Here is a 27,580-nt window from a genome sequence, read left to right on the forward strand (position 1 = left end):
CTATGCTGTTGAAACAAAAGTACGATACGCACCCGGCTTACCTTATTGCAGCAAATGTTGCAAAGCCCAATCGGGTGGCTCTGGTGGCATCGCCCGGCTCAAATGAGTCCGGCAAGAACAGCAAAGAAGAGAAGAAAGCAATATCTGCTATTTGACTTTTATGATCCATTCCTAGTAAACAACACAAAACTCATCTTCAAAGATGTCCGCCCGCACAGTTCTCTGATCAATTCTCGCTGCTTTTGCATCTTGTCTCTTGGTAACCTCTGCCAACAATATCGCCGTTTTCTCGGCGTTAGAATCCTCAGCCTTCATGTTGCGTATCAGCTCAAGGATCCAGTGGCGTTTGTCCATCGTGCATTCAAGACCGCACATAAAGAGTGGCCAAAGCCACGGTGTTCCAGGTGATAGTGTTTCAGGAGTCGTTCCTGTATTGCTCTCTTCGGATTCTATACGGCTAGTCGGCTGTTCTGCCAGACTTGAGTTCGACTCCGAGTTACCGGTGTCAGTCCTGGTAGAAGCGAGCTGCTCGTTGACTAGTCGTAAAATCTCCGATATCGACTGCTTCACCTCATCTGTGGTGGGATAATGACTGAACGCAACCCGATGAAGTATGATCCGAAGGGCATGAAAGTTTGCCACGTAAATTCGAAATGCTTGTGTAATCTTTCTGGCGACACTCGGATGCAACACATCCCGCAGCCCCGAGCTGTCAGAAAGAACGTTGAGCTCCCTAGGCCTCCTGGCCCATAAATGCTTGAGCTCGGCTCGAAGCCGCTGACCGATCTGGAGGACTTCGAATTCAGCATCAAGAGAGCCTCTCGGCCTATGATGCAGGTCAAGAGATATGATTCGAGGTATTAACGACTGGCATCGCAGGAAGAATTTGTAGGCTGGCGTGTTTATCGCGTCGTATGCGATCTCTGCTGCCGAGAAACTCTCATCGCCTCCATTGTGGTCATCGTAGTCTGTATCAAGTATAGGTTCCGGTCTGAGAGTGCCAGCGTCATCTGAGCAGATGTATACACTATTTGTTGGCATGGGCGAGTTCGTGTCTAGGGTCACATTTGGGCTGGGCAATGCGGCCGCATCGGTGCTGGGAGACGGCCGGTCCTTCTCATCCTCCATTCCGGCTGCATATACCGCTTTGCTGTCCATGACTTGGATCCATGAGAGGATGTGACTGCTGATGCCTGTCCAGAGTTTTATCCTATGATCATATTGCTTCAGCCAACGATAGGCAGTTCGTAGATGAGTTGTAGGCCAACGTTTGGGTCCGGCGAGCGGTTGCGCCATCATCTAGACAGTTGAGGATGCGTTAGTTCGGTTGGAAGAAATTATGGGAATCATTTGGATCACTCACCTCAGCATGCATGAGCAAGAAGATCGTAGCAAATGCTTGCTTAAGTAGCTTGTTATCGACGCGCTGAGTCGAATTGTTTAGGATGGACTCAGCCTTGGTGCTAGCCTTCTCATAGTAGCTAAGGGCCTGGCCAACCGAACCGTGCCTCGAAGAAGTCAAATGAAGTTCGGATATGGAACAAATCGCATTGATAAGACATGAGCAGCCGCATGCCATCGACATGAGAGATGTATATGCCGACCTCCATTGGGAATCAAGAGGAACGAGAAGTGGGATAGGATTTGTTGCCGGGCTGAAGTGTTGTAGAAGCTCACGCTGGTGATCTGTGACATCAAACAAGCTCAAATCCACCTCGTTCGTTGATACCGAAGAGGGCTGGCCTCGCGTAGTAGAGCCTAATGCCGGCTCTGTATTTGGGATACTAGGTTCTGGATGTCTCTTTGGATTTTCATGGTTCGGCACCGCAAGGCTTGAATCGGGCTTATTTTGGGCTGAAGACTCATCACCGTGACCCAGGAAGCTGTCTGTTGAAAAGTCTCTCCAAGGAAGTAGTGAGGATACAAACAGGCTGTTGACGGGAGACGGCATCCCCGAAGGAAATGTCAGTTGCCAATCTGGCTCGGTGGAGAAGTTGTACATGTCGGGGAGGTCGCCGAAGACACTTGTTTGCTGATTGCCTTGGACATTTTGATCGGTCAAGTAGCCCATTCCAAGGCCAGACGAGCTCAACATCTGCGTCGACACTAAATCTTCTGTTGCAAGAGCCTGCTCGCAAGCGCTTGGAGGGCATATTTGAGGGACGATTCCAGCAGAGTCCTCCGCAGGGCTCCGGCCGTCTTGAGATGCTGCAGCAGGCTGTACCATCCTCCTTGCACGTCGTCTCTTTGTTCCTGGAGGCGCATAATGGCAGTCCAGTTTGAGTCTGGTGCAGTTACCACAAGGAGGCCTCTGCTGATCTCCTGTGGTGCCGCAAGTCTGATCACAGCGAACCTTCCGTCTGCGACATGTTACGCAACCCAAGGTTGTTCGCGGGGCTGAGCGTCCGGTGCCCCTAGACTTTGGTGGGCTCTCGGAACAGTCCATTTCACCAACAAAGACAGACGAGCAGAGGATGTTGGAGAGAGGACCCTGATCTCGACGTGTCGGTGTGGGGTGCAGTTTGCGGGGAAATGCGGGGGACGGCGATGATCGGGATGAACTGAGCGCAATTGGAGCAGCCCATACGAGAAACAATGGCTCGGTAAAGGGAAAAGGCCTTCTTGCTTAACGAGGTCCGGGGGCGAGAGGCGATATGATATGCAATGGCGCGACAGACGAGAGAAATGAAGCATGAGATGAAGCCCGTTAGCGACCAAGGCGGACTTGTCTTGGAGCTTGATGGTGTGGCTTGGCCGTGCGGGGAGCCACTCCACGGCCGTAGATCACACTGTCACCCCGGCCAAGTGATGGTCAGATTAGTTGACGGACTGCTAACAGAAGTACTTGACTATCTATCAAGCCCATCGGATTTAGGTAGTGGGATAGTCGTTCCGAGTTCTTAGGGCAAGGATGTGACAAGGATATTGATTGTTAAGATTGAGGTAGCTCCTGATGAACTTCCGTCAACCATTCAGACACCCACTTGCCCGGCTTGGCCGATAGCCGACTAGCGAGAGCCTATGGACGGCCGAGATGGGATATTTCGGAGGTGTCGACACTGCAGTGTCGGATGCCGATAACGATACTTAAGGCCCGGGCGGTGCCGGTGCCTCGGAACGGTCAATCAAGACCAGACAGACAGCAATAGAGGACAGCAGCCCATTCATTCTTCTAATCGCCATGTCAAACAAGCGCCCTAACTTCCTCATCATCGTCGCAGACGATCTTGGGTTCTCCGATGTTGGTTGCTTCGGCGGAGAGATCCGCACACCCAATGTCGATAAGTTGGCGGCCAAAGGTCATCGGTTCACCGACTTCCATGCTGCCGCCGCCTGTTCGCCAACGCGTGCCATGATCATGACTGGTACGGACCATCACATCGCCGGTCTTGGAAATCTCATCGAGTGGACCATGCACAATGGCCAGAACACCACCAAGGGCGGAGCCCTTGAGACTGCACCGCAGCGTGGTATGCCGGGATATGAAGGCTACCTGAATGAGCGTGTTGTTGCTCTCCCCGAGATCATGCGGGATGGCGGTTATCATACCATCATGAGTGGTAAATGGCACCTGGGCCTGACGCCTGAGCGTTCGCCGCACCAACGGGGCTTCAAGCGCTCCTTTGCCCATCTCCCAGCTTGCAGCAATCACTACGCTTTCCAGCCCGAATTGAATGAGGAGCAGCCTCCACGCTTCCTTGAAGCAACTTCAATCCCTCTTCATATGGAGGATGATCACTACGTCAACAAGCTCCCGGAGGGTTGGTACTCCTCTAACGGGTACGGAGACATCATGCTCAAGTACCTGAAGGAATGGAAAGAAGGAGAGGATAAGGATGCCCCCTTCTTCGCCTACTTCCCCTTCACTGCACCGCATTGGCCACTCCAGGCGCCTCAGGAGTACATCAAGAACTACAGGGGGTACGCTCATCGAGGCTCGTCTATGATCAAGAGAAATCTGCTAACTCCGGCACTAGGGTTTATGACGATGGTCCGGATGCTCTACGTCTCCGTCGCCTTGCACAGTTGAAGAAGATGGGCTTAGTCCCAGAGGATGTCAACCCCCACCCCGTCTCGGCTGAGGACTCTCCCGAGTGGGAAGACATGACTCCTGAGCAAAGGGCAAAGTCTGCTCGTGCCATGGAATGCTTCGCTGGGATGGTCGAGTGTATTGATGCTAATGTTGGGAAGGTAAGAGTTGATTTCCTCCCACAACTCCTCTATCTTGACTAAACAGAGACAGGTCATGGACTACCTCGAGTCTGTTGGCGAGCTGGACAACACGTTTGTCTGCTTCATGTCTGATAATGGGGCCGAGGGTGCAGCTTATGAGGCCTACCCTATTGTACAGACAACCGTGATGGACCATCTGCGTCAATACTATGATAACAGCCTTGAGAACCTGGGCAACGGCAACAGCTTCATCTGGTACGGCCCGCGGTGGGCACAAGCCTCCACCGCCCCATCTCGACTGTACAAGGCGTTCACTACGGAGGGTGGCATTCGTGTTCCCTTTGTCGTCAAGTATCCCAAGTCCTTCGAGCCTGCAAGCGGAGAAGCGGCGAAGCCAATCACCCACCGCTTCGCCACTGTCATGGACCTCGCGCCCACCGTCCTCGACATGGCAGGTCTCACGCACCCGGCGCCCACGTACAAGGGCCGTGAGGTCGTCACCATGCGCGGCGAGTCGATGGTTCCGTTTCTCAAGGGTACCAAGGAAGGAGTGCACGACAAGGAGTTCATCCAGGGCTGGGAGACCTGCGGCCGTGCGGCCATTCGCAAGGGCGACTGGAAAGCAGTCTGGATCCCCAAGCCGAAAGGCCCGGAGCGATGGCAGTTGTATGACCTCAGCACGGACAAGGGTGAGATTGAGGACCTATCGGAGAAGGAACCGGAGAGACTCAAGGAACTGCTCAAGCTGTGGGATCAGTACGTCCTGGAAACCGGTGTGGTCACTCTGTGCCCTGACCAGGGCCGTTTCGTAGAGGCTATGGAGGAGCAGATGACTGAGAACGGATGGATGGAGTACGAGTACTGGCATAAGGGAGCCCAGCCAGGCATGGAGAACATGCAGAAGTTTATTTGCAAGCCTCCTCGATTCGAGAGGACGATCAAGGCCATGTAAATAAGGACCCTTGCTTATCTAGACTGTCAAATATCTCAATAAATAGCACAAGACTTTTAAGTTCTTGTCAGAGAACGAATCTACACCACCGTAGGAGTAATTACTATTCTAACTAACCAGAATTGTTGTTGGCGTGCGTCCCTTTCCACTTTTCCTGCAAGTTCCGCGATCCACCATCGGCGAACTTTGATATCGGCCAAGCTAGTTGCTACTGAGCATGCTCTAAACTGGAAGAACTGTTCCTATTTAGGGGCCACCGGGATGTACCACCATACACAGGCACAACCTAATTGGGCAGCTGGGACAACCTTGCTCCCTGGGAAAGTCGAGGGACGGTTGACTTATCTGTTGCCAGGCTTTGCAGCTTGTCAAAGGGAGGATGGAGACTGTTGACCAGACTCTCCTCGTCAACCGCATCGGTTATTGCCCCGTGGAGTCTGGAAACGAGGCCAGACATGTCAATGCCTGCCAGTAACAGGATATCTCCGCCGCACAACGCGGTGCCAATGTCACAGAAGGAGCTTGACAGGCTCGGGCGCCAGCGCCCAGCACTGTTCACCTCTGTTTATGTCGAGATAGGCTTCGTCTCGGCCCTGCTGACTTCCATGATGATGATGGTATGCATTCCTTCTCTCAACCATTCGCAGACGGGAAACACCCAGGAAACTCACAACAAACATACCCCCTTGTAGGAATTCTTCATCAGCGGGTTCAACATCGTCCTCCCGGGCCTCGGCGATGCCCTATCCATCCCCGCGGACTCGCGGACGTGGCCCGCCAGCGTCTTCACGCTCGTCACCGGCGCCTTCCTCCTGCCGTTCGCTCGCCTGGCCGATATGTACGGCGGGTACCTCGTCTTCAACGCCGGCCTCGTCTGGTTTCTCATCTGGTCCGTCATCGCCAGCTTCAGCTGCGACTACGTGATGCTCATATTCTGCCGCGCACTGCAGGGCCTCGGCCCAGCCGCCGTCGGGCCGGCAACCATCATGATGCTCGGACGGGTATACCGCCCTGGCCCGCGCAAGAACCTCGTCTTCTGTCTCTATGGTGCCAGCGCCCCTCTCGGCTTCTTCTTTGGCATCTTCGTCGGAGGCGTCGCCAGCGAGTATCTGTCTTGGAAGTGGTACTTTTGGATCGGGGCGATGGTCTTGGGCTTGACGGTCCTGACGGCCATCTTCTCCATGCCCAGAGACAAGAAGGCCGACCTCCCTACCGACCTGCGGATGGATTGGCTCGGTGTTGTGACGACCGTTCCCGGCCTTCTTCTTGTCGTGTTTGCGTTCACAGATGGAGGCCATGCGCCACGAGGCTGGGCGACTCCGTATATCTGTGTGACATTCATACTCGGAGTGGCTTTCCTTGGCCTGGCGGTATATGTGGAAGGCTGGGTTGCAAGACAGCCGCTCTTTTCGACTGCGCTGCTCCGACCAAAGTACATGAAGCTCCTGGTCGTCACTTTGTTTGCGTCTTATGGCATCTTTGGTCTCTATTTGTTCTATGCAAGTTTCTAGTAAGCTATATCCTTCCTTCCTTCCTTCCTTCCTTCCTCCTCAATCCTGCTTTGATCCTTGGTTGGGAGAGACATGCTAATCCAGATTTCCATCAAGCATCGAGCTCGTTATGCATGCTGGCCCATTGCAAGCAGCCGCCTGGTTCACGCCCATGGCCGCTGGAGGGCTCATTATCGCCACCATCGGAGGTTTCACACTTCACCTGCTGCCCGGCCGCATGCTCCTCCTGATCGCCGGCGCCGGGCACTTGGTAGCCATGCTCCTGTTTGCCATCATACCCGAGAACGGTAGCTATTGGGCATACGTCATGCCGGCCATGATCGGCGCCACAGTCGGGATAGACATCATCTACAACGTGACTACCATCTTCATCACCACCAGCCTGCCCCGGGATCGCCAGGGAGAGGCCGGAGCGCTGATCAACTGCATCATTGCCCTCGGTATCAGTTTTTTTCTAGGGCTGGCAGATCTTGCTGTTGCCAGCAATGAGCATCTGGGCACCCGAGGGAGTTTCAAAGTCGCGTTCTGGTTCGGCGTTGGGCTGTCTGGTGCCTCGTTGGTAGCCTTTGCATTCATCAAGATAGGTAGCGCAAAGAGTGAGCTCACACACGAAGAACGAGTGAATCTCGAGACGCTGGGGCCAGGGCATGTACTAAGTAATGGCCACGATATGGTTGCCAGGCACTCTGCTTCAGGGCAGGAACTATCCCATGACACAGGGACTTAGTCAACATGTAATGTCAATTCATATTGAGTCTGGTGGGAGAACAAGACAGAGATCTAAACCATGCTGGGTATCCTTATGCGTTCATACAGGCACGTGATATATATTACAAAAGGGATCGACGACTCTCGTCGAGTTTTCCAAAACTTGATGAGCCACACCTCTCTTGCTAGAGCTTTAGAGAGCCAGGGCGGCCATAGCAGCGGCGCCAACAACGGCAAGAGGCATCTGCGTCACTACAGGTGCTGCGTTGGTGGCCTTGGCCGTCTGGGCGACGCTGGCCGATGACTTGACGGAGGACACCCTAGAAGCGATGACCGACGAAGCGGCCGACATCTCGCTGGCCGGAGGACTCGCGTGGTCGAATCTCTCGCAGATCTCGGCCAGCTTCATGCCAGAATCTGTGGGAGCCCGTGCATGTTAGCGATGGCAAGCACGAAAATTTGGTGAGACGTTCATTCCGGAGGGGGGGCAAGGCGCACCAAAGTCTTCATCGATAGCAGTTTGCTCCTTGTCGCAGTCCTTGCCGACACGGATGCCCATCTTGACGGTCAGCGAGGCCGGGTTCGGGCACACGCAGGAAAGCTTGGTGGGGTCGCAATTGACATCCTTGCAGGCGTCGGCGTAGGCGAGTATCCCGCAGTTGGGAAATGAGGCGAACATCTCGGGGATGGTCTTGTTCGAGGCGGAGGCGGCGCCGAGGCCGGCCAAGGCGGCTAAGGTGAGGGCGTGGAAGTGCATCTCGGCGACGGTGTGGAGCAGAGCTGCAAGGGCTCGGAAGAAAAAGGGTGACGACGACGAATGTACAGCAGCCAGGATCAGAACAGCGACGGAATGGACGGCCGGATCTCTTGCTCCAGGCGCAATCTACTATGACTGTCCCGCTGTTCTCGAGATGCTCATGAGCGCAGATGGACTTTCTATGTCCCCCCTGGCTTGTTGGTGTTGGTGGATGCGAAGGTCTAGATTCTCAGCCACAGTCGAAGAGTGAGGATGTTGAAGGAGACGCGCTGCTTCAGGCTGCCTCCTTGATTTGGGCTGCATGCACGGGCCACGTCAAACCATGAATGCGCCCAAGTTACATCATAGCGGGCACCATGCGGACTGGTCCGGTAGCACTAATTGGTTCTGGAACTTGGTGAACGTGGAGGCATCCAGCGGCTCATTTTCACCAGACTACAGCGCGGCTTTAGCGGGCAGATACAGCCCCAATATCGCCGAGCCACTCACGATTCGAGATGAACAGGAGTTGGGGCTGTTTATCTGATTCTGGATCCATGTAGACTGTTCCGGGGTCATTGTGATAGAATATCGGACAAAGCAAGGCGGAACTACCTAGGTAGTTATGTCGAGCTGAGATCTGCAACGCGCGTTGAATGGTGGACATCGTCGCATCATCAATGAGCCGAAATGGTCGCGTAGTCAAACGCTTCAGACCTCACCCTCTGCGATATGCAACATGAGTTCATCTCCCGCTTTCATGACTCTCTTGATGGCATTCAAGTCACAAGAGCCCAGGCGAAATCCGATCTAATTCCATTTCGGTCCAGAAATGCGTATCGAGAATGCGTCTAGACCACTGGGTGGCTTTAGTCTACTGCGCGCAGTGTGGCTGAGGCCTCAGCAGCCGCAGCTGAAAAGGATGATCAGCCTTTCACCACGATTTCGCGGAAGACAGATACGCGCAGAATATGAAAGAAGAAGACCCTCCGCTCGTTTCCGGACTCGCTGTGAACATCTTCATCATACATACTCATCTTCTCCGGTAGACGGCCTACCAGCAATGGCCGACAACGACGACTTGTGCCAATCGTGCAAGGGTATCAACATCGAGGCCCTACGCCAGGATGGAGGATACATCCACGCCGCATCTGATAACGAGCTGTACTCAAGCTCGGAAACATGTCCCATGTGCAAACTGATTCATGACTCTCTGAGAGGCAGCAATGACAAGTCCTCCGATGACCCAAACCCACCCGATACGACCGTGGTGTGTCGGTTGATGCATTCCGAGGGAACCCAGGCTGTCGTCCATGTCAAGACGGGAGCCCGCAAAGGATATATACGTATCTACGTCTCGAAAAGTGAGCCGGACGCACCGGATACCTTCTTGTCATCACAAATGCTGATTTTGGTTCGAATTAGTGGACGACCCGGCGGCGAACTTTGGCGTGCTCACCAAGCCCAAGATGGATGTCGAGACACTGGCAGGCTTGAGCGATCTCATCACAAAGGCCGCGCTCATGCAGTGCCTTCAAGAGCACAAATGCACTGATCCGTACCGAAGGCCCGAAGCAGGCCCCGACTTGGCCACTGGTCAAGGGTCGGAGGACAAGAGAGGGACTCCTCTCGACATGCTTCCTTCGCGGCTCATTGCCCTCCAAGCGTTTGGAGAAGACGAGGCCGCGGATGCTTGTCTCGTCGACATCCCTCCCGGGAGCAAAGAGCCCGGCGACCCGGGATTCTATGCCGCTCTGAGTTACTGCTGGGGCCGCAACGTCGACGCTTTGTACAAGACCGAGACGGCAACCTTGAAAGACCGGCAGGAGCGCATTCGCTTCGACGAGTTGCCCAAGACCTTTCAAGACGCCATCCGCATCACACGCCGGCTCGGCCTTCCGTACATCTGGATAGATGCCATTTGCATCATTCAGGACTCCGCAAGGGACTGGGAGCAGGAATCCGCCAAGATGGGCGGTATCTACGCCTCCGGGACGCTGACCATCGCCGCCGACATCAGCGAGGGCGTGGAAGGCGGCATCTTGGATTTAGAGTTCGACGACGCTCTCGAACACCCGGGCAGCGTGAGGATCACGAGCACCCTGAGCGATGGGAAAGAGAGCAGCTTGGTGTTCTACCATTCATACAACAGCCCACCGGGGACGACCTGGACCCCGCCCGTGATCGCCGACAGCCCTCTGTCACGGCGGGCCTGGTGCATGCAGGAGCGCATGCTCTCACCCCGCACGCTGCACTTCACCAAGCAAGGTCCGGTCTGGGAGTGCCGCGACAAGTACTTCATATACGCCCGGACGTCCACGTTTGACGAGATGTCCGATATCAAAACCTTTGCCAGCGTGCCCCGCCTACTGTGCAAGGGCCTCAGCACCGAGGGACAAATGTTGAAGATGCCGGCGCTGGAGGCAATGGGGTCTGACCCGAACAGCTTGTCCGACGAACACATCGAGCTCATAAACACCATGTGGGAGACGGGCATGCAGAAGAACTGGCGCGACCCGCCGGCGAAGCACGCAGACGGCGACAGGATCCCGGAGCGAAGCGACGAGCAGCAGCAGGCCCAGTTCGTGGCGTGGTGGAACCGCAACGTCGTCGTGCCCTTCTCGGAGCGCCTCTTGACGTACGCCTCGGATAGGCTGCCTGCCGTCTCTGGTATTGCAAAACTGTTTGCCGAACACATCAAGGCGCCGTACGCGGCTGGCGTATGGCTGGCCGGGCTGGACGAGAGCCTGGAATGGACGCGGGCGGGCACGACGTTCCACGACACCAAGCTGCCGGGCTTCCCTTCATTTTCCTGGGCCTCGCACCCGGGTCCCGTCCGCTGGCCGTACCAGATCGACTTGCGCGGTTACGGGCAAGGGTTCGAGGTCGTGGGCCACGAAGTGAAGCTCTCCGGGCTCGATCCGCACGGCCGGACCGAGTCGGCCGAGTTGACTCTCCGCGGCCACCTCCGCCACGCCAACTTTGGCGCAAATATTGAGGATAAGCAGGGTGGTATCAGTGGGATAGTGCTCGACGGAGAGGGCAAGACGATTGGGAAGATGGAGCTGGATTTCATGCCCGATGATGAGCAGCGCGCGCAGGGGGCGGAGGTGTTCCTTCTCTACAAGAACTCGATCGGGTTCTTGCGGCTGCTTCTGCTGTCACCAGTATCCGTGGAGGGAGACCCAATCCCCAGGGCATATCGGCGTATCGGTATCGGCATGATCAACAGGAAAGACGCCGCCTGGCTGGAGGGGACCGAGAAGACGCTTGTCAAGTTGATTTAGGAACAATTGTGGAACTTGCATTCAATATCTCGTTGCGATTGCCTTTTTCGCAAAGTGAAAAAGTGGTAAACTACCTCTAACATACGCGGGAAAGCACCCTTGGTTGTTTGTCCCTTCCAACCTTGGACACCACCAGTGACATTCTGTTGACGCCCTAAAATTACGAAATGATGGGCACTCTTGTCGCGGGTTTGGCTTGGTCCTTCCGGGCCAGTGTTCAGGGGTCCAGCGCCCCGAGCCGGGGGGCCTCGCTAGCCCATTCCAGCGAGTGAGATCATAAGTAAACACTGGAGGAGACGCGTCGCGTCCTCCACTCATTACAAGCTTCAAGCATCCAGGTTAGGTACTCAGCAACTTGGCACCGTTCCGACTCAATTGCGGGAAGCTAGATCATTGGCCTCATATTCCTTGATTACTTCTCTAGAACAGATACGACTCATATCGTGGGAGCAATGTCAGAGCAATTCACACAGCAGCTGGAGGGCTACCTCCGTGAATATCACCCCAACAGGCTCAATATCCCCCCAGGGAGTGGAGCAGCAGTGAGTACATGTATCCTTGGTGCCGTATACTTGCAAATTGTGGCCGGCGTCGGTTGATCTAATGCATGCGATGTTGTCGTGCTTCAGCCCGGAAGCAGCAAGAACCCGGTCGTGGTCATCGAAGGGGATGAGAATGTCAACCCCAACCCAGCTGGCGAGACCAAGACCAAGCCCGCAGCGACGAAGGCCGCTTCTTCTGGCACCAAGAAGCGCAAGTCTGACAGCGGAGAAGAGTTTGACAAGGAGCGCATGTTTCCGGACGAGCTGATTCACATGGACGACGACGACCCGCGTCTCAGCCCGTACGTCACCGAAACCTGCAACGCGGTCCGGCGCAAGATCAGGACTTTCATCGAGACCGGCGCGATGAAGGTCGGTGAGTTCCAGAAGATGATCGGCGTCAGCCCTGCTGCCTACGCCAACTTCATGAACCGCACCGGAGCCCATGACGGTGACGGCTGCGCCCTCTACTACAACGCGTCGATCTACTTCCAGAAGCGCCAGGTGCTCGGTCTGCCTCTCAAGGGGCCCGGCGGCGCAAAGAAGGCCAAGACGGCCAAGTCGACCGGCGAGTCAGCCGGCGCTGCCCCCGCGGGTGGCAAGAAGAAGGAGGCCGAGGACGCGGCAGCTGTCCTCGACGTCAGTGGCATTGAGCTGGACGGTGAAGACACCGGCTCAGTGCCCGTCTTCGACACCTGCGACGAGGTGCGAAAGAAGATCCGGGCCCTCCTGACCAAGCACGACATCACCCAGGCGGCCTTCGTGCGTGCGCTGGGAGAGGTGGCGCCGGAGGGCCGCAAGCCGTCCGCCGCGAACCTGCGCTATTTCATGGGCCAGAAGGGCCCGCGGTCGGGCAACACCTCGGGCGCCTTCTACGCGGCCTACGTCTTCTTCGAGAAGCGGCGCATCAAGGACAACAAACCCAAGACCAAGTTCCGCCTGGACATGGAGGATGTCCATGGCTGGCAGGGCATGGATGTGATAAATGGAGCAAACACGAGCTACATCGTTTCTGCGCACAGCAGGCCGTATGTGGACAAATACGGGAAGATTTCCATCTATTAGGAGTCGCCCCCGCTGGCTGGACAGCGCCAGACGGAAATGGCATCGAAGCATGTACGATAACGCTGGGAGTGAATTGAATGGTGGCGTTTGGTGCTAAAATGATTGTGGTGGTACAGCTGATTGCGGGGGAAACATTAGGCTACCCCGCTCAGGACAGGCAAACTAGGTAGCTACGAAGTAAGTACCTTGGTTAATTCGAGGGGCCCACCATCTACAGCTGAAATCCAGAGTCAGCTCCAAAAACGGAATCTTCGACTGCAAAGTTATTATGCTCATCTCTCCTCACTGACAAGAAGAAATATCGCCAACATGGGCGAGAGGCATCAGCTTTTCGTCATCGCCCGCGTTGGCAAATACTACCGCTGCCTTGCAGTCGTTCACCATCAGTGGCTCGAGGGAGATGACGTTCTGGCTACCTGCCTGCGTCTGATACGGATCTTCAACGACCCAAGCAACCAGCCCGCCCTTGCAGAAGAGATCAAGCTTGCCGATGCCTTCTTCACCAGCCCTCCCAGCTCGGAGCGGCCTAGATGCGACTGGGACGACTCTTCTGTTCATTTTCCCTTCGTCATGACATGTCTCCTGGTCGGCACTTCCTATGATCCAGCGACTGACTGGGTTCATTCTGCTTTGGTTGAGCCGCACAACATGGGATTCGACGGCGGAGACAACAACACCGGCATCACGGTACTTGATATCACCCGTCCCGGGGGCACCCGATATTGCTTTGTGGGCCTACACTTCTCAGACACGGACAAGGCTCTGTCGGCCAGGGACTATGCCGACACATGCGAGTTCACGCCAGATTCGGATCTGCTCTGCCAATTTGACACGCTGGGAGTGAATACAACCGAAGTGCTTTCGCGTAAGTCTCGCATTCCTTATGGCAATGAGCTGAAGTCGAAATGGTTCTCCATTTACCGACGGCGTGACAGAGACATGGCCATACGGAAAATGGTGCACCACCTCTACGGACGAATCCTCGTCGACCGAGCAGGATCCCAAGTCTACACGAGAGGTTGCGTCTCCAGACAATCCATCAAGCCTTGACCTGGGACGATATGCCAGAGCTTTCAGTATGGAAGAACTTTCGACAGTCGGTGCAACGCAGGAGATCGAGACACATCCTATTGTGCAGCTACTCTTCACGCGGCGGTTCGGTCCAGGCGTTAATCCCTCGATTCAGGAAGAACTTGGTTTCTCCTGCCGCCTCTTCCTTCAGGACATGAATATGAGTCCAGTCCGGTTCACCAATGCACTGCTTCAACTCATTGGAGCATGTTCGGCGACTGATTGTTGCATGCTCCCTGGCAGCATCGCTTCCCACGTTGCCTACATTCTTTCCACCAGCTCCTCTACGCTCGGCAGTACAGATTTGGTAGAGATTGGCCCCCTACCGGCAGAGATCTACAAGATTGCTCGTGAGCACCACCATAACCTCAGCTCTAGGGGTCGGTACTACTGCTCGATGAGAGACCTCATGCCAGAGACTTGGACTGTCCTCGTCCAGATGGACGCAGATCACTTTGGTAGGAGAATGGATGCCACAGTCAAAATCCGGTACGCATTTGTGCGCGCACGCAAGCAAATCATTGCCAAGTGTGACGATGAAAAGAAGCCTCCAGTCATCGCCTCCTCGGACGTGGACATCATGGATTTGGCAGGCTTCCTGACGGAGACTGGCGTTCCGGATGGAGCCCGCGATCTACAGCCGGCTCTACAGAGACTCGAAGAGAGGATTGCCGACGCCGAGCTGAGAGACCCTGCCCGTGATGGCGCAGGTGCTGACTTTGCTCTGTCCTTCATGGGCACGGATGAGGCTTGTCTTCTGCTAGGTCAACATATCGCGGACAATGCGCGTGACATCAACATTACACCCCAGGCGCGGAGGCTGTAGTTTCGGGCGAGTAAAGTTATTGTAGGAACTGTCGAACGCACTTCCTAGGTTGTATGATACTATGAGATTCTCAGAAGAAGAAAAAAAGGAGGAGAAATAAATCCCTGCAACAGTGTCACATATCACTCCCCAAGGCAAGCCATTAACTAAATCTCGCAAGGCTCACACAGTCTTCGCCTTGGCCTTCTTATCCCTCGCCGCCCTCGCCGCCGCAACCGCTCGGTTCACCCTCTCGATCTCGGTCCTCGCGCCCTCCCACGTCTTCCGCTTCCCCGTCTCGAACACCCTGAACAGGTGAGGCGTGTAGATGCCGTCGACGAGCAGCCTGCAGAACTCGCGGTCGCGGTACCAGAACTTCCAGCCCGCGAGCGTCCAGCCGAGGTACTCGTCCACGCCCGTGCCCGCGGCCGCGTTCGCCCACGCCATCCACTCGTGCTGCCGCACCCACCCGGGCACCGCGCTGCCGGACTCGGCGACGCCGCAGACAAACTCGTGCTGCCTGTCGACCGCGCGCTCCATCTCGCCGCGCGGCGGCAGCGGCGAGGCGCCCTTCCAGACCTGCGCCAGCGCCATCGAGGCCACGTCGTTCAGGGGGAAGGCGCCCGTGGCGAAGGCCCCGCAGCCCATGAAGGCCAGCGAGTCCGGGTGGTCGAGCGAGATGACGTTCTGGTACAGCCGGGGCAGGGGCTTCCCGCGGGATCCCTTGGCCGCGGCCCAGCGCGGCGTCGTGTGCCTGGTCGGGTCGACCTCCGGGTCCAGGACGGAGAAGCTGGTCCGGTAGCCGGTTGCCCAGATGATGGTGTCGATGCCCTCGAGGCGCGTGCCGTCGTCGAGCTCGAGCTCGTGCGGGCCGACGACGCGCTTGATTCCCGCGACGGACTGCACGGCGCCGGACTCGAGGTTTGCGACCAGGTTGTCTGAGATGATCGGCACGGCATGCTTGAGGGAGGGTGCGGGATAGACCTTCCACTCTGGCTTGAGCTTGAAGTTGGCGTTTTGTATCTTCTTTAGTGCTGCGTTGAACACCATTTCGTAGACTGAGGGAAGGTAGTACTCCAACAGGCTTTGAATCTTGGTCATACGGGAAGTCAGAGTATGGTCAATGGGGATTCCGCCGTTAACAGTCCGGGGCATCTAATCGGATAATCAGTGAGCCGTGTTCTCCAAGCCATGACATAGTGGATGTTCTTACGATAATAGCACCGTGGTTATGGGAAAGGTAGACCTTGTCGGCTTGGCCCACAAGACTAACAGAGGTGTCGGCACCTGTGTTTCCCAGGCCGACGACAACGACCTTCTGACCTTTGAACTGCTCGGGCCTTCAATAGGTCGCGTTAGAAATAGAGAAGAGACAGTGCTTTGAAGATAATCGACTTACCTCTTGAATGCCCGAGAGTGGAGGCACTTACCTTCAAAAGCCTCGACTCCCTCCAGCTTCGGGACATGGGGGCTGCTGTTGATACCCGTGGCGATGATCACTTTATCAAAATACTCCGAGCCGGCACCGTCAATGTCAACTACCCATTTGTTCGCCACATTATCTCTGCTAACTCGCTTGACAGAGGTACTCAACCGCAGGTGTGGAGCCAGTTTGAAGTGTTCTATGTAGCTCTCGAGATATTGCTGTACATGCCCAGCGGTGCAATGACTCGGGGTGTCCTCTGGGAAAGGAAAATCTGTGAAGCAACCCTATTACTGTATTAGTCTAACAATGAGGCTGGATCTTCATTCAGGCTGGTTCTTCATAGTCTCACCCGCTCTTTTGAGATATTGATGATAGTGGCTGCTGTGATGTGAGTACACACTTTCCGCTTCAATTTGACTCGTCCCGGGAGGACGAACTTGGGAGAACCGACGTCCTGTCGTCTTCGGTGTAGTGCCACAACCCGCCAACAAAAGGCTCTCGGTCGAAGCCAGTAACGTCAAAGCCCTCCTCAAGCAAATTCTTGACCGTCACAAGGCCAAGAACACCTAGATCGAGGTTAGTATCCGATGTTGCGTTCCATACACGGAAGCTGAAGGCACACCTAGCCCAACCACAGCAATTGTGCATTGCGCATCGCCCATCTTGAACACATATGACGCTAGTCAAAGTTCCCTCCTTTGTTAAGTTAATGAAGAAACAGTTCTTGACGAGAGTGAAGATTGGCGACGATAGTCCTGCAGCTTCTTCGCGTGCTGCTTTTTGTCTCAAGGGCGAACCGCATCGCGTCGTGAAAAGACCCGAAAAGTCCGTCCACAAGGGTTACAGAACAGGCGGTCTTGGCGACAGCCTGTAAAATGGCACGACTTTGTGAACGCCTTCTTCGGAAGACCGCGGACACCCCCTTGATTGATCTGATAAGATCTGGATGCGCCTTGTGAGTGGCTGTGTGGTGGGTGGGTGGATTCGCTTGTCTTCAGCTCGGACGACTATCGGCGACGCTAGAGCGAGTTTCTCGCTTCTCTAGCCTCGAAATGAATCGAGCATGTTGCTCCCCGAGCATGGTTAAACGGTGTTGATGTGTCAGAGAAACTGATACTGTCAGGACATGGGAGCATCACTAGACCCTCGAGACGAGCCATGATTAATCATGAGGCTAAATCACAGCATTTTCGTCGATGATTGCTACGAAATTGAATTGTAGGTTGGCAGCATAGAAAGCCACGATCTCGACAGCGAACAAGGTTAGGTAAGTACCTCGGAACCAGATCTTAGTAACTATCGGAACATTAACGGCACTGGCCACAATTTCCCTAATCTGAGAACACCTTATCCGGTACGTCTTCATTTACGTGTGCTAAGCGTTTGACTTGATCAAATCAGCAGCCTAGGTACGAGCAATCAGTTAGTTTACAGAACCAACGAGAATACAGGAATCAGGACATAGTCTTTACCTTCTCAGCAATCGCGTATACTGCCTGACACGTGTTCCCTCCTGGCAAACTCGGCATTATACTCGCGTCGATAACGCGCAAGTTCTTCACGCCGTATACCCTCAGCGTCTGGTCCACCACGCCACCCAGCTCCAGGGGCATCATGGCGGCAGTGCCAGCAGCGTGCCAGTCGCTCGGAGTGAGGGCGCTTGGGAGCCAAGCGTCGATCTCGGCATCGGTCACGACATCGGGCCCGGGCTGCGTCTCGTTGACCTGAAGGCTAGCCAATGTAGTCTCTGAAACGTACCGCCGCAAGAACTTGACCATCTCGACCAGGACGGCGCGCTCGATGGGGTTGCTAAGACCGTTGAAGTCGACCAAGGGTGGACTATCGAAGGGGTCCGCAGGGTCGACATTGATGGAGCCACGGTTAAAGGCCTGGTTGAGGATGGGCGCGAGAGGCCCCGTCGTGGCGTTGACAAGGTACCGCGCAAACACGGTGTCCTTGGAGCGCATAGCAGAGGCGAGTCCGCGCATCTGAGCCGCATACCCCTTCACTACAGTTGGGTGAGTGCCGGGAGGGAGGTAGGCGCCGTGATCCTGGTTTTCGAGTTCAGCAGCGAGGGACGAGAAACGGCCTGGGGATATAGCAGTCAGAGGCAGCCAGCCCGCTATGTTGCCGTATGCTATCGAGTACGGGCCTGTCTGGGTCAGGCTCAGGTGCATCGAAGTGGCAGTTTTGCATCCTCAAAACTCACCTGTACGGTTGGTAGCCCACAGATCTTCGGCAAGCTTGCGAAACTCAGGATCTGTCACAAGGTCATTCCCGTTTGGGTGGATTGCCTGTAGCCCCTCCACTACCCATCATCAACTATCAGTGACTATATAATATGGCGCTCAACTTATACTTACGAGTGACTTCGGCTCCAAGGTTGGCATGATCTTGAAAGTTTTGACCTACTCCCGGGAGGTCGACGAGAGTCTCTATGCCGGCAGCATCAAGAACCCTTTTTGGTCCGATGCCACTGAGCTGTAGCAACTTTGGAGTGTGTACAGCACCAGCAGCGACAAGAATCTCTTTTGTGGCTTTTAATTGGGTCGGACTAGTCTGATTTTGCATTGTGAACTCGACACCCTTGGCGCTTCCGTGTTGCAATAGAACCCTACGCACGAGTGTGTCGGCGGCGAGGTGATAGTTGGGGCGGCCAAGATTGCTGTAATGTGCGTTGACGGCGTAAGATCGCTCATGTTTGACGGGGTCCACTAGTAATTTCTTCAATAAGGACGATGGATTTGTTGATTGTATCAATAGGACATGAAAACGTACTGAAAGTTGGAAACCAATAGACTCCTGCGCCTCCTGCACCGCTGTCTCGAGTAAATTCGATACCGGGCAGCTCGCTGAACGCCCGAATCATCGGTTCTTGACCACAAGTCATGGTTAGTCTCCAAAACTCAATTTGTACGGTATTCCATATCAAAAATAGTACTTACGTAGGCCCGGATACTGATAGCTGGGAAAGCTCACATCCAGGGCGGACTCTGTACCCCAGTAGGAGGCGTCATACTTCACATCAAATTCTTCCACAATGTCGGCTGGCGGTGGATTAAATGAAAAGGCCTGAATGTTCACTTTAGTACACGATTCACTAGGGCTACTCTTTTTCAGGTGCGATTCTCGTGCCATGAGACGACTTCTCACCTTTTTGAAGTATGGCAAAAGTCCTTGCCAGTTCCAACCATGCTTGTTATGCTTGCCAAACAGATTGCCCCAACGATCATAGTCCTCAGCAGACCCTCGGGCCGACATCATAGCGTTGATGCCAGAACTTCCGCCCACCATTTTACCCAGGATGACTGGAAAGATTTGACCGCCCAGGTTCTTTTGTGGTACCGACACATAAATGTAAGACACCTGCCTCTGCGTTCCACCCCCAGTGACTGGGAGCACATCTTCGGCAATGGGCATAGAGCCAGCCTCTAGAACAAGCACGGTGGTATCCGGGTCTTCGGTAAGGCGGTCTGCCACCGTGAGTCCTGATGTCCCACCACCGACGATGATGTAGTCATACGTTGGCAGGAGTTGTGATGCGTCGACAATGCGTCGTGCCTGATACACAGATCGTGGTACCACGAAGGCGTGAGACCCCACGGCTGCAAATGCTACACCAAGGGTAAGAAGCGAGAAGAGTCGAGGTACTGGCATGGCGGCCTTCGTTCAGTCTGCTTGTCACAGTGATCAAGAGTATTGTAGATGACGATACTGGATGTGGGACCACCAAGTTCACGCAGAACCTGAGGATCACGGCGTTCGTTCGAATAAAAGATTCGACACGTATCTATAATATACTTCAGAATAAACACTTGTAAAGTACAATTGCTCGGCCATATGCTTACTCGAGCAGTGAAGCGCGTCCTGCGGATCTTTGCATATTCTGGCGACACAGGGTAACCATAGCAATGCTGGATGATGTCGATAGATACCAAATGCGGACGATGCTCAGTATTGTTTCCAATACTTGATGCAGTCACACGTAAGCCGCATCTCTATCACAGTCTTGGCGTTGATGAAACTCCATAGTGCTCTGTGCCAAGAAGGATGGACGATCCGGATAACACCTTGCCCGCCTCGTTGCAGCCTCAAGGGAGAAAGATAGCCATTCAGATTGCTATCGTTTGATGTGATGATGCACTTACTCATTATTTGCATATGCATGTAGCATTGCCATTGGCGGACTGCTCAAGATATGGGAGGTTGGACTTCACATCTCTCTGCGCTCTGGAATGGGCTCAAAGGCAACTTCAGGGTTTCATACTCGGGGCAAGTTAAATTGATAGCGATCATTAGGTCTAGATTTCAAAGAACAGAATGAGGTATAAATCCTATACCCATGAGTGTGGTGATTACGAGTCACCTACCAAAAACGGCAGGTACGCACAACGCCCCTTTGTTTTAAGCAACCGTTGGTGCTTGACAATAGGATTGGATCTGTGGTCACCACAGTCATAAGGTTAGGCAAGATAAAGCACTTTTACGTAGTACTGCTCTTTTACAGCGATTTACAAGGACCGTCAAGAACATCTTCCAAAGATGCTACTGATTAGTCATGGGTCGTTGTAGATGAAAGTATTTCGGTCTAGGTCCCGCCGTTTCACGGGGTGAGGGTGTGAGAAGATAAGGGTTGAATCCCACAGCACGGGTCTGCGCAACATTCCAATCGAACTATCTAGAAAAGCTTTAGCATCCATGGATGCGATTTACGATTGAAGTGTAAGCCTCCTCTTGGACACGAATAACATTGAACTGTGGCCTGTCAATGGTATGGAAAGTGAGGAACCATTATAAGACATGAAAAAGGAGTGTTGATGATTAGGTCTTTCTCCGGGTATGGTTAATTCCTGGGGCCCAAGAGACTTGCTTCTCATCTGGACCAATGATCTCCACCCCGAAGAGCATGAAGCTGTACGATTAGGACCATTGCTCCTATCAAACTACCAAAGCGTAGGTTTCAATTGAAACGTGGGCAGCAATTGGCTCCCGGAGACTCGGGCTGCATTCACAGTTGTAGCCCAAGTCTGACTAAGAGCTGGCATCACCTGTGGGACATCGGCTCCCAAAAGCGTGAACTGAGGCGGGATTTCGGCACCGGCTTGTGTCAGACTGCCGGCGGCGTCTGACCGTAAGCCCACCGCACCGTTGCTAAAAGCCTCCTTGGAAGTCAATCGTGACGTTGTGAGTCTGTATTCTACACGTGGGCTATATAAAGGCTTGGCAAGAGACGGCACTTTTGGTTGGGTATTCCACTCATCAGCATCGCGAAGTCAAAATCTCGCATCATGGCCTGGATACGCTTATTCAGTATTGTATCGTTTCAGCTGCTGTTATGCTTGCGGGTAGCAACCCAGGCATTACGTATCACCGCTCCCGGATTGCCTCCAGATCACGCAAGCAAGATCATCGACCAATCATTTCTTGGGTTTGCTGTAGAATCGTCGAGCTTTCCCCTATTCAACAGCACTTTTTCGCAGAACCTCTTTAATGTCTTCCACAACAAGACCGGCGCACCCGTCATATTCCGCGTCGGGGGAACTTCCATGTAGGCTGCGTTCTACAACATAGATCGGGCTCCTCGAATTAACACGCCTCACAGGGACCATAGCATATTCGACATGAATCAAGAATCCGACTGGTCGTTTCCCAACGGCCGCAAAGACAATTTGCAGTCTAACATCACTTTTGGAAAGCATTGGTTCGGAGGCTTCAAGACGCTGAAAAACATCAAGTTCATTCTCGACATACCACTAGCCAGATGCAACCTCACAAACGCCGTCAAATTTACAGAAAAGTGCCTTGAAGAGATGGGCACCATCAACAAACTGGAGGCGCTCGAGATCGGAAACGAAGTGGACGTGTACGATGACCAGGGCTGGAGGTACAAGAAGACTTGGTCCCCGAGACTCTATGCGCGGGAGTTGAAAAGCTACATGGATACCGTTACTGCAAAAGTGCAGATGTTCCCCAAGACTGGGAGAGTATTCCAGATCTACGACAAGGGAACCGAAATCGACTTGAAGACGAAGCCGAGATGGAAAATGTAAGTGTCTAATCGCTATGCCCTGTCGTGGCTCAAAGGCATGGACCATCAGACTGACAGATCCGCTACAGTGACAACTTCATGAGCAATGTATCTCAGGTTATTGATATGTCGAGAGTCAAGCAGGTGGCAGAGCACTAGTAAGTCATCCACAGGTTTTAAACCCTGAATGAGCTGACAGAATGGCCACAGCTACCAGGCCCGCGGCTCGAAGAGTACATTGCACAGTAGGTCAAATTAATCATTGGAATCACGGTCTGGATAACTGACATCCGTACTTGTACAGATGGACTCCTAAACCACGATCACACAGTCAATCTGACATCTACACAATTCAAGCCGGAAATAAGCAGCATCCGGCAGAAATACAAAGAGTTGAAGTCTGTTCTGAGCGAAGTCGGCAACACGCTGGGTAGCAGTGGCGACAAGATCAAGGATGCACAGCTCTCGTCCAGCCTCGGCAGTGCTGTCTGGACTGTTGACTGGATGCTATATGCGATGAGTATTGTGAGTCCTCCTTATTCTCAGCCCTACAACGGCTGGGACACCATGCATGATAGCAGACACGCGCCGGCCCCCGAGCTTCTGCCTGCCATATCGTACAGATTTGCTAACCGGTGCGATTTCTAGAACATCGACCGCATCAACATGCAAATGGGCCGGGACTTCCCCTTCGCCGCGTGGAACCCCAACAGCACCCGCGCAAGCCCGCCCCATCTCCTCGGCGGCTTCTACGGGCACGTCTTCGTCGCCGACTTCATCGGCCGAGAGGGCAAGCTCAAGGTCGCTCAACTGCCACAGCAGCCGCCCCGGAACAAGAACATCTCCGCATACGCCGGTTACCACAACGGCAGGCTGGCCAAAGTGGCTGTAACGAATCAAGAATACTGGACAGATGAGATGGGATCCCGGCGTCCCAGAACGAGTGTCAGGGTGACTTTGCAAGGAGCGGACGTCCGGAAAGCCACTGTCCGAAAACTCTGGGGTCCAAGCAGCACGGCTCTGAAGAACATCACTTGGGCCGGCCAGGACTGGCCCTATGACGGCGCCAATGGGCCTGGGATGCCGGTGGACGTGAAGAGCGATACCGAAGTCGTGCCTGTCGAGAATGGGGCTGTCAACATCTCCCTCGAGGCAACCACGGCGGTGCTTCTTTCTTGGTAGACACGGGCAGTCCGGCCGGTGCTGGATTTCAAGTCACTTTGCAAGCAAGCTTTCCGCTTATTCTTCGCCCAATATCATCGTCAGCAACAGCATCATCCTTCATAAATCTCAATCATTGGTTCCACAGGTAGACACCAGTGGTTCTCTTGCACCGCCATAGTCCAAAAAACCACCATCGTCACCCACCAGCAACATGCACCTACTCTTCCTCCTCCTCATGACCAGCGGCCTCTCCATCGCCCACGGCGCCCGGGCCCAGCGCTCCTCGATCCGCAGCCTCTGCCAGGACCCGACCCTCGTCGGCCAGGTCGGCTTCGCCCTCAGCTGCCGCGACGAGCTGGGGCAGTGCTACCGGACCGTAATCCCCCTCCCGTACTGCCTCGGCGCCCTCGCCAACGGCACCCTCGTCGCGCAGCAGGACGGCTTCTACCACAGATCGTGCACGGGCTGCGCCCTCGAGATGCCCGACGGCTTCGCCTTCTCGTGCATGTGCAGGGGCTCCAACGCCAAGACGGTCATCGACCTCGACGGCGTGCTCACCATCGACCGGTGGAACCTGCAGTGCGGCCAGCAGAGGGGCTACAGACTCGGCTATGGGCAGCCGGGCGGTAGGGGATCAAGAAAATGGACGTGGGCGGGCACACGCAGGGAGCCGGCAAGATTGCATGCGTAGATGCCTCGAACGCGACCGTGCACATAGACTACGAGAGAACACATCAAGGGTGGGAGAGAAAGCAAATGTATATTGCCCTATGGTTGTCAAGACGATGCCAAGCTGTATCAGCGTTGAGCAGGGGGGTAGACAGATGGCAAGCTGCAAGAGACTAATACCTCGGCTATGCCCTCCATCGTCCTTGGGTCTCTACCAAAGAAAAAAAAGATATTTTTTTGATTGTGTTTTAGTGTTTTTTTAGGGTTCCAACAACCATCATCTTGGCCTTGTGGTTCAGATGACTGGTCATTCCAAAAACCAAGGTGAGTCGTGCCCGGAAGATGGGAGATCTCCCGTGGGATAACAGGTGAGCAGGAGCACAGCTCGAATGCACCTCAAATGTTCTTGTCGCTGTTATCGGTTTCCATCGTGTGTTGAGAGCGATGCAGGACCCAGCCGCCATTGCTGAGTGCATCGCATTGTCTTTTGGAGAGGTTCGCGCGATATCTCCAGCTAACCACAGAGTAGACAGGGAATCCCCATCCCATTATTCCGTGATAGCATCAGAAGCTGACAGGCTGGCTAGTTGAGCAACACGGTGTTGAGTCGTTCGCCAGTCTCTCTTTCGTAATGTCCAGCCAGAAACAGATATGTCATCACTCAACATCGTGATCACATCCGAAAATGACCAACCCGTGACCATACACAGGTCCCAAAAACGCCATCAAGTCTCTCGCTGAGGTGCAACCAAACGCCTTGGAGACCTTTTTATCCGTAAAACGCCATTCAATCCCGAGAATACCACCAGGCCCCAGGGAGGTGCGGGGTTGTTGTCGATCATCAGAAGCAAGCTACCAAGTAGCCGCTGGTGTCAGCAGCAACAAGCCGTCCAGTTGAGAATTGTTGAGGAGTTCGTGGGCGGTGGGCTGGGTCGCAATCCCTCCTAAGGTATGAAATCTCCAGCAAATTGCTCGGCTTCCCGCGCCGAATCATTAACCGTCGTCCCAGCATGCAAATTCTATGCCGATGAGTGCTCCCCAGCCGGCGCCTTTGAGTGATGAAGGTTGAAAAACCGAGTCGAGGCGACATGGTGAACGGGGTATGATACAAAGCCAGGAGGATATTGTGCCAAAATTGGCATCAAATGCCACGTAGTAATCGAGGTTTCGAGAGTTGAGTCGCGGTCCGCCCAAGAAATGGTGTCGTGTGGAAAAGTATATCTCATCCAGGTTGAAATCGACTCGGTGTGGGTAGCGGCAGATAGATCAGAGATTGTAATATGTACATCCAACGCAAAACAAAACGCGGAAAAGAAAAACAAAGCATAATCATGGCATCTTTCGACCTCCCCAACTGTATTGCGAGGGAGAAAGGTGTGCACGATTATGACTGCTGAGGCTGGCCTTGGTTGCCCCGGCCGCCGCCCCGCGGGCCGTTGAAGTTTTGAGAGCGCTGGCCTTGGTAGCCGCCGCCGCGACCACCACGACCGCCTCGTGAGCCGCCTCGGCCACTTTGGTACTGCTGCCGGGATTGATTCCAACCGCCTTGACGTCCATTCGGGTTCTGTCCGTCCAGAGGTTGTTGCGGGCGGGGTTGAGACGAGGAGGCTTGCGAAGACGCTGGCTGAGATCCTTGGGGTGCGCCAGGCTTGAAGTTGGAGATGGGCCTGGGGATGGACTCGGGGTTCTCGTATACATAGAGACTCTTGTCAATGGTGGCGGGGATTGCCTGAATCTCCGTACCAAGATCCCTCTCGATATTGTACAGGTTGAAGCGGTCCTCCCAGTTGATGAGGTTGATGGCGAGACCCAAGTGTCCGTATCGGCCCGATCGTCCGATACGGTGAAGATATGTCTCGGCGTTTTTGGGGAAGTCGAAGTTGATGACAACGTTGACTGCCTGGATATCAATACCTCGAGTGAGCAGGTCAGAGCAGACGAGGTTCCGGCAGACACCATTCCTGAAGTCGTGGAAGACGCGGTTGCGTGCCTGTTGAGCCATCTTGGCGTGACTGTAGAAGCAAGAGTAGCCCAATTCGGTAATCTTCTTGGCCAACAGCTCGACACGGTTCGTTGAGTTGCAGAAAATGATGGATTGGTTGATTTGCAGCTTGGAGAACAGAGTGTTCAAGCAGTGGACTTTCTGCTTCTCCTCGACAAAAGCGTAGTACTGGGTGATGCCGCGAAGAGTAAGCTCATCCATGAGATTAATCTCATAGGGGCTGACCATGTTCTTGTCTGAGAAGTCCTTGACCGAGAGAGGGAATGTAGCGGAGAAGAGCATGACCTGACGGTCCTTGGGATGGAATTGCAGCAATTGCTCGATGACGGGAGTAAATTCGATGGAGAGGAGTTTGTCGGCTTCGTCCATGATGAACATGGGGCATTCGCTGAGGTCGGCAACATTTTTGCCTGCCAAGTCGAGGATTCTACCTGGTGTGCCCACCACTATGTGGACGGGGTCCTGAAGACGCAGAATGTCGTCCCTCAGACCGGTACCACCAGTAGTCACCATGACATTGATACCGAGATGTTTGCCCAATGTCTTGCACACTTGCGAGGTTTGCATCGCCAGTTCTCGGGTGGGGACGAGGATAAGGCATTGAATCTTGGACACTTTGGGGTTGATCTTTTCGAGGGCGGGGATGACGAATGCGGCGGTCTTTCCGGTGCCGTTCTTGGCACGTGCTAATATGTCGCGGCCTGTCAATGCGACAGGGATGCTCTCTTCTTGGATAGGAGAAGGTTTCTCGAAGCCAGCCTCAAATATGCCCATCAAAAGATCCCTCTTCAGGCCGAACTCCTCGAATTCGAGACCTTTGGTGTTGGTGACATCCTGAACAAGCACACCCGGTTAGTGTTTGTCCCTCCCAATAGAGATAAGGTTCCAAAGCTCTTGCCTCTGTTTGTTGCCTGGTGTCCTTGGCCGGAAGCTTCAAGCTCTTCTTCCAGTCCTCTGACGAGGCGCCATCGCTGGATGTGTTAGCGCACTACCGAAGATGCTATAGCCGGGCACGAGTACCTCAAGGTTGCCGCATTCAGCTTCTCTGCCAGGTTTTCCGCCATCGGAGGAGTAGGTTGCGCCTTTGGTATAGAGAAGAGGTGTTTGGTGTAGATGTGCAAGTGATTTCCACGCCGGAAGATATCACAAAGGGAAGCACAATTTTCGTTTGGTGAAAGGCTCGAGGGCTAGCTGGGCCCAATACTTGGTGGTCCAGGTCAGAATCGACTTCGAGGTAGTATATGTATTCCTGGATGACTTTCGTTTGACTCTCGAAGAAGCCGCAGGGAGATCAGGGTGGTTCGCGGTGCCGAGAAGATGTGCGCCTCGGGTTGGTAGATGAGGGCGGGGAAGCCTTGGGTGTGGGTTTGTTGGGTGATGGGCAGGTCAGGATGCAGACCGTTTCGCTAGATTAGATCAGAAATGCTTGAGAAAGATTTCA

General features: G+C 54.3%; 10 protein-coding genes across 10 annotated transcripts; 4 read left to right on the top strand and 6 right to left on the bottom strand.

Annotated features, from left to right (window-relative positions):
- Nucleotides 1-171: 171 nt before the first annotated feature.
- E0L32_010186 (uncharacterized protein) lies at nt 172-2,369 on the bottom strand (the record flags this gene model as incomplete). The annotated part of the gene is made up of 3 exons (XM_031132777.1): nt 172-1,299; nt 1,364-2,253; nt 2,354-2,369. 3 exons carry the CDS (start codon nt 2,367-2,369, stop codon nt 172-174), a joined length of 2,034 nt encoding a protein of 677 aa, XP_030989830.1.
- Nucleotides 2,370-3,181: 812 nt separating this feature from the next.
- Nucleotides 3,182-7,363, top strand: E0L32_010187 (uncharacterized protein; the record flags this gene model as incomplete). Its single annotated transcript, XM_031132778.1, has 6 exons — nt 3,182-3,921; nt 3,978-4,191; nt 4,244-5,121; nt 5,246-5,258; nt 5,818-6,635; nt 6,733-7,363. 6 exons carry the CDS (start codon nt 3,182-3,184, stop codon nt 7,361-7,363), a joined length of 3,294 nt encoding a protein of 1,097 aa, XP_030989831.1.
- A 174-nt stretch (nt 7,364-7,537) lies between these two features.
- Nucleotides 7,538-8,101, bottom strand: E0L32_010188 (uncharacterized protein; the record flags this gene model as incomplete). The annotated part of the gene is made up of 2 exons (XM_031132779.1): nt 7,538-7,761; nt 7,843-8,101. 2 exons carry the CDS (start codon nt 8,099-8,101, stop codon nt 7,538-7,540), a joined length of 483 nt encoding a protein of 160 aa, XP_030989832.1.
- A 1,042-nt stretch (nt 8,102-9,143) lies between these two features.
- On the top strand, nt 9,144-11,367 carry E0L32_010189 (uncharacterized protein; the record flags this gene model as incomplete). The annotated part of the gene is made up of 2 exons (XM_031132780.1): nt 9,144-9,444; nt 9,506-11,367. The coding sequence occupies 2 exons, from the start codon at nt 9,144-9,146 to the stop codon at nt 11,365-11,367; spliced, it is 2,163 nt and encodes a 720-aa protein (XP_030989833.1).
- A 452-nt stretch (nt 11,368-11,819) lies between these two features.
- On the top strand, nt 11,820-14,871 carry E0L32_010190 (uncharacterized protein; the record flags this gene model as incomplete). Its single annotated transcript, XM_031132781.1, has 5 exons — nt 11,820-11,909; nt 11,997-12,937; nt 13,127-13,151; nt 13,203-13,839; nt 13,910-14,871. 5 exons carry the CDS (start codon nt 11,820-11,822, stop codon nt 14,869-14,871), a joined length of 2,655 nt encoding a protein of 884 aa, XP_030989834.1.
- A 162-nt stretch (nt 14,872-15,033) lies between these two features.
- On the bottom strand, nt 15,034-16,938 carry E0L32_010191 (uncharacterized protein; the record flags this gene model as incomplete). Its single annotated transcript, XM_031132782.1, has 6 exons — nt 15,034-16,005; nt 16,064-16,190; nt 16,250-16,560; nt 16,626-16,657; nt 16,714-16,842; nt 16,899-16,938. The coding sequence occupies 6 exons, from the start codon at nt 16,936-16,938 to the stop codon at nt 15,034-15,036; spliced, it is 1,611 nt and encodes a 536-aa protein (XP_030989835.1).
- Nucleotides 16,939-17,651: 713 nt separating this feature from the next.
- Nucleotides 17,652-19,933, bottom strand: E0L32_010192 (uncharacterized protein; the record flags this gene model as incomplete). Its single annotated transcript, XM_031132783.1, has 7 exons — nt 17,652-17,681; nt 17,749-18,428; nt 18,486-18,584; nt 18,640-18,990; nt 19,055-19,150; nt 19,222-19,348; nt 19,430-19,933. The coding sequence occupies 7 exons, from the start codon at nt 19,931-19,933 to the stop codon at nt 17,652-17,654; spliced, it is 1,887 nt and encodes a 628-aa protein (XP_030989836.1).
- A 1,964-nt stretch (nt 19,934-21,897) lies between these two features.
- On the top strand, nt 21,898-23,486 carry E0L32_010193 (uncharacterized protein; the record flags this gene model as incomplete). Its single annotated transcript, XM_031132784.1, has 5 exons — nt 21,898-22,322; nt 22,394-22,462; nt 22,515-22,549; nt 22,609-22,829; nt 22,953-23,486. 5 exons carry the CDS (start codon nt 21,898-21,900, stop codon nt 23,484-23,486), a joined length of 1,284 nt encoding a protein of 427 aa, XP_030989837.1.
- A 199-nt stretch (nt 23,487-23,685) lies between these two features.
- E0L32_010194 (uncharacterized protein) lies at nt 23,686-24,203 on the bottom strand (the record flags this gene model as incomplete). Its single annotated transcript, XM_031132786.1, has 2 exons — nt 23,686-24,077; nt 24,131-24,203. The coding sequence occupies 2 exons, from the start codon at nt 24,201-24,203 to the stop codon at nt 23,686-23,688; spliced, it is 465 nt and encodes a 154-aa protein (XP_030989838.1).
- A 1,318-nt stretch (nt 24,204-25,521) lies between these two features.
- On the bottom strand, nt 25,522-26,913 carry E0L32_010195 (uncharacterized protein; the record flags this gene model as incomplete). The annotated part of the gene is made up of 1 exon (XM_031132787.1): nt 25,522-26,913. The coding sequence occupies one exon, from the start codon at nt 26,911-26,913 to the stop codon at nt 25,522-25,524; it is 1,392 nt and encodes a 463-aa protein (XP_030989839.1).
- Between the last annotated feature and the right edge of the window lie 667 nt (nt 26,914-27,580).

Source organism: Thyridium curvatum (genome assembly GCF_004353045.1).
Source record: "Thyridium curvatum strain D216 chromosome Unknown NODE_80_length_188492_cov_79.389520, whole genome shotgun sequence".
In the NCBI taxonomy this organism is placed as follows: Eukaryota; Fungi; Ascomycota; class Sordariomycetes; order Thyridiales; family Thyridiaceae; genus Thyridium; species Thyridium curvatum.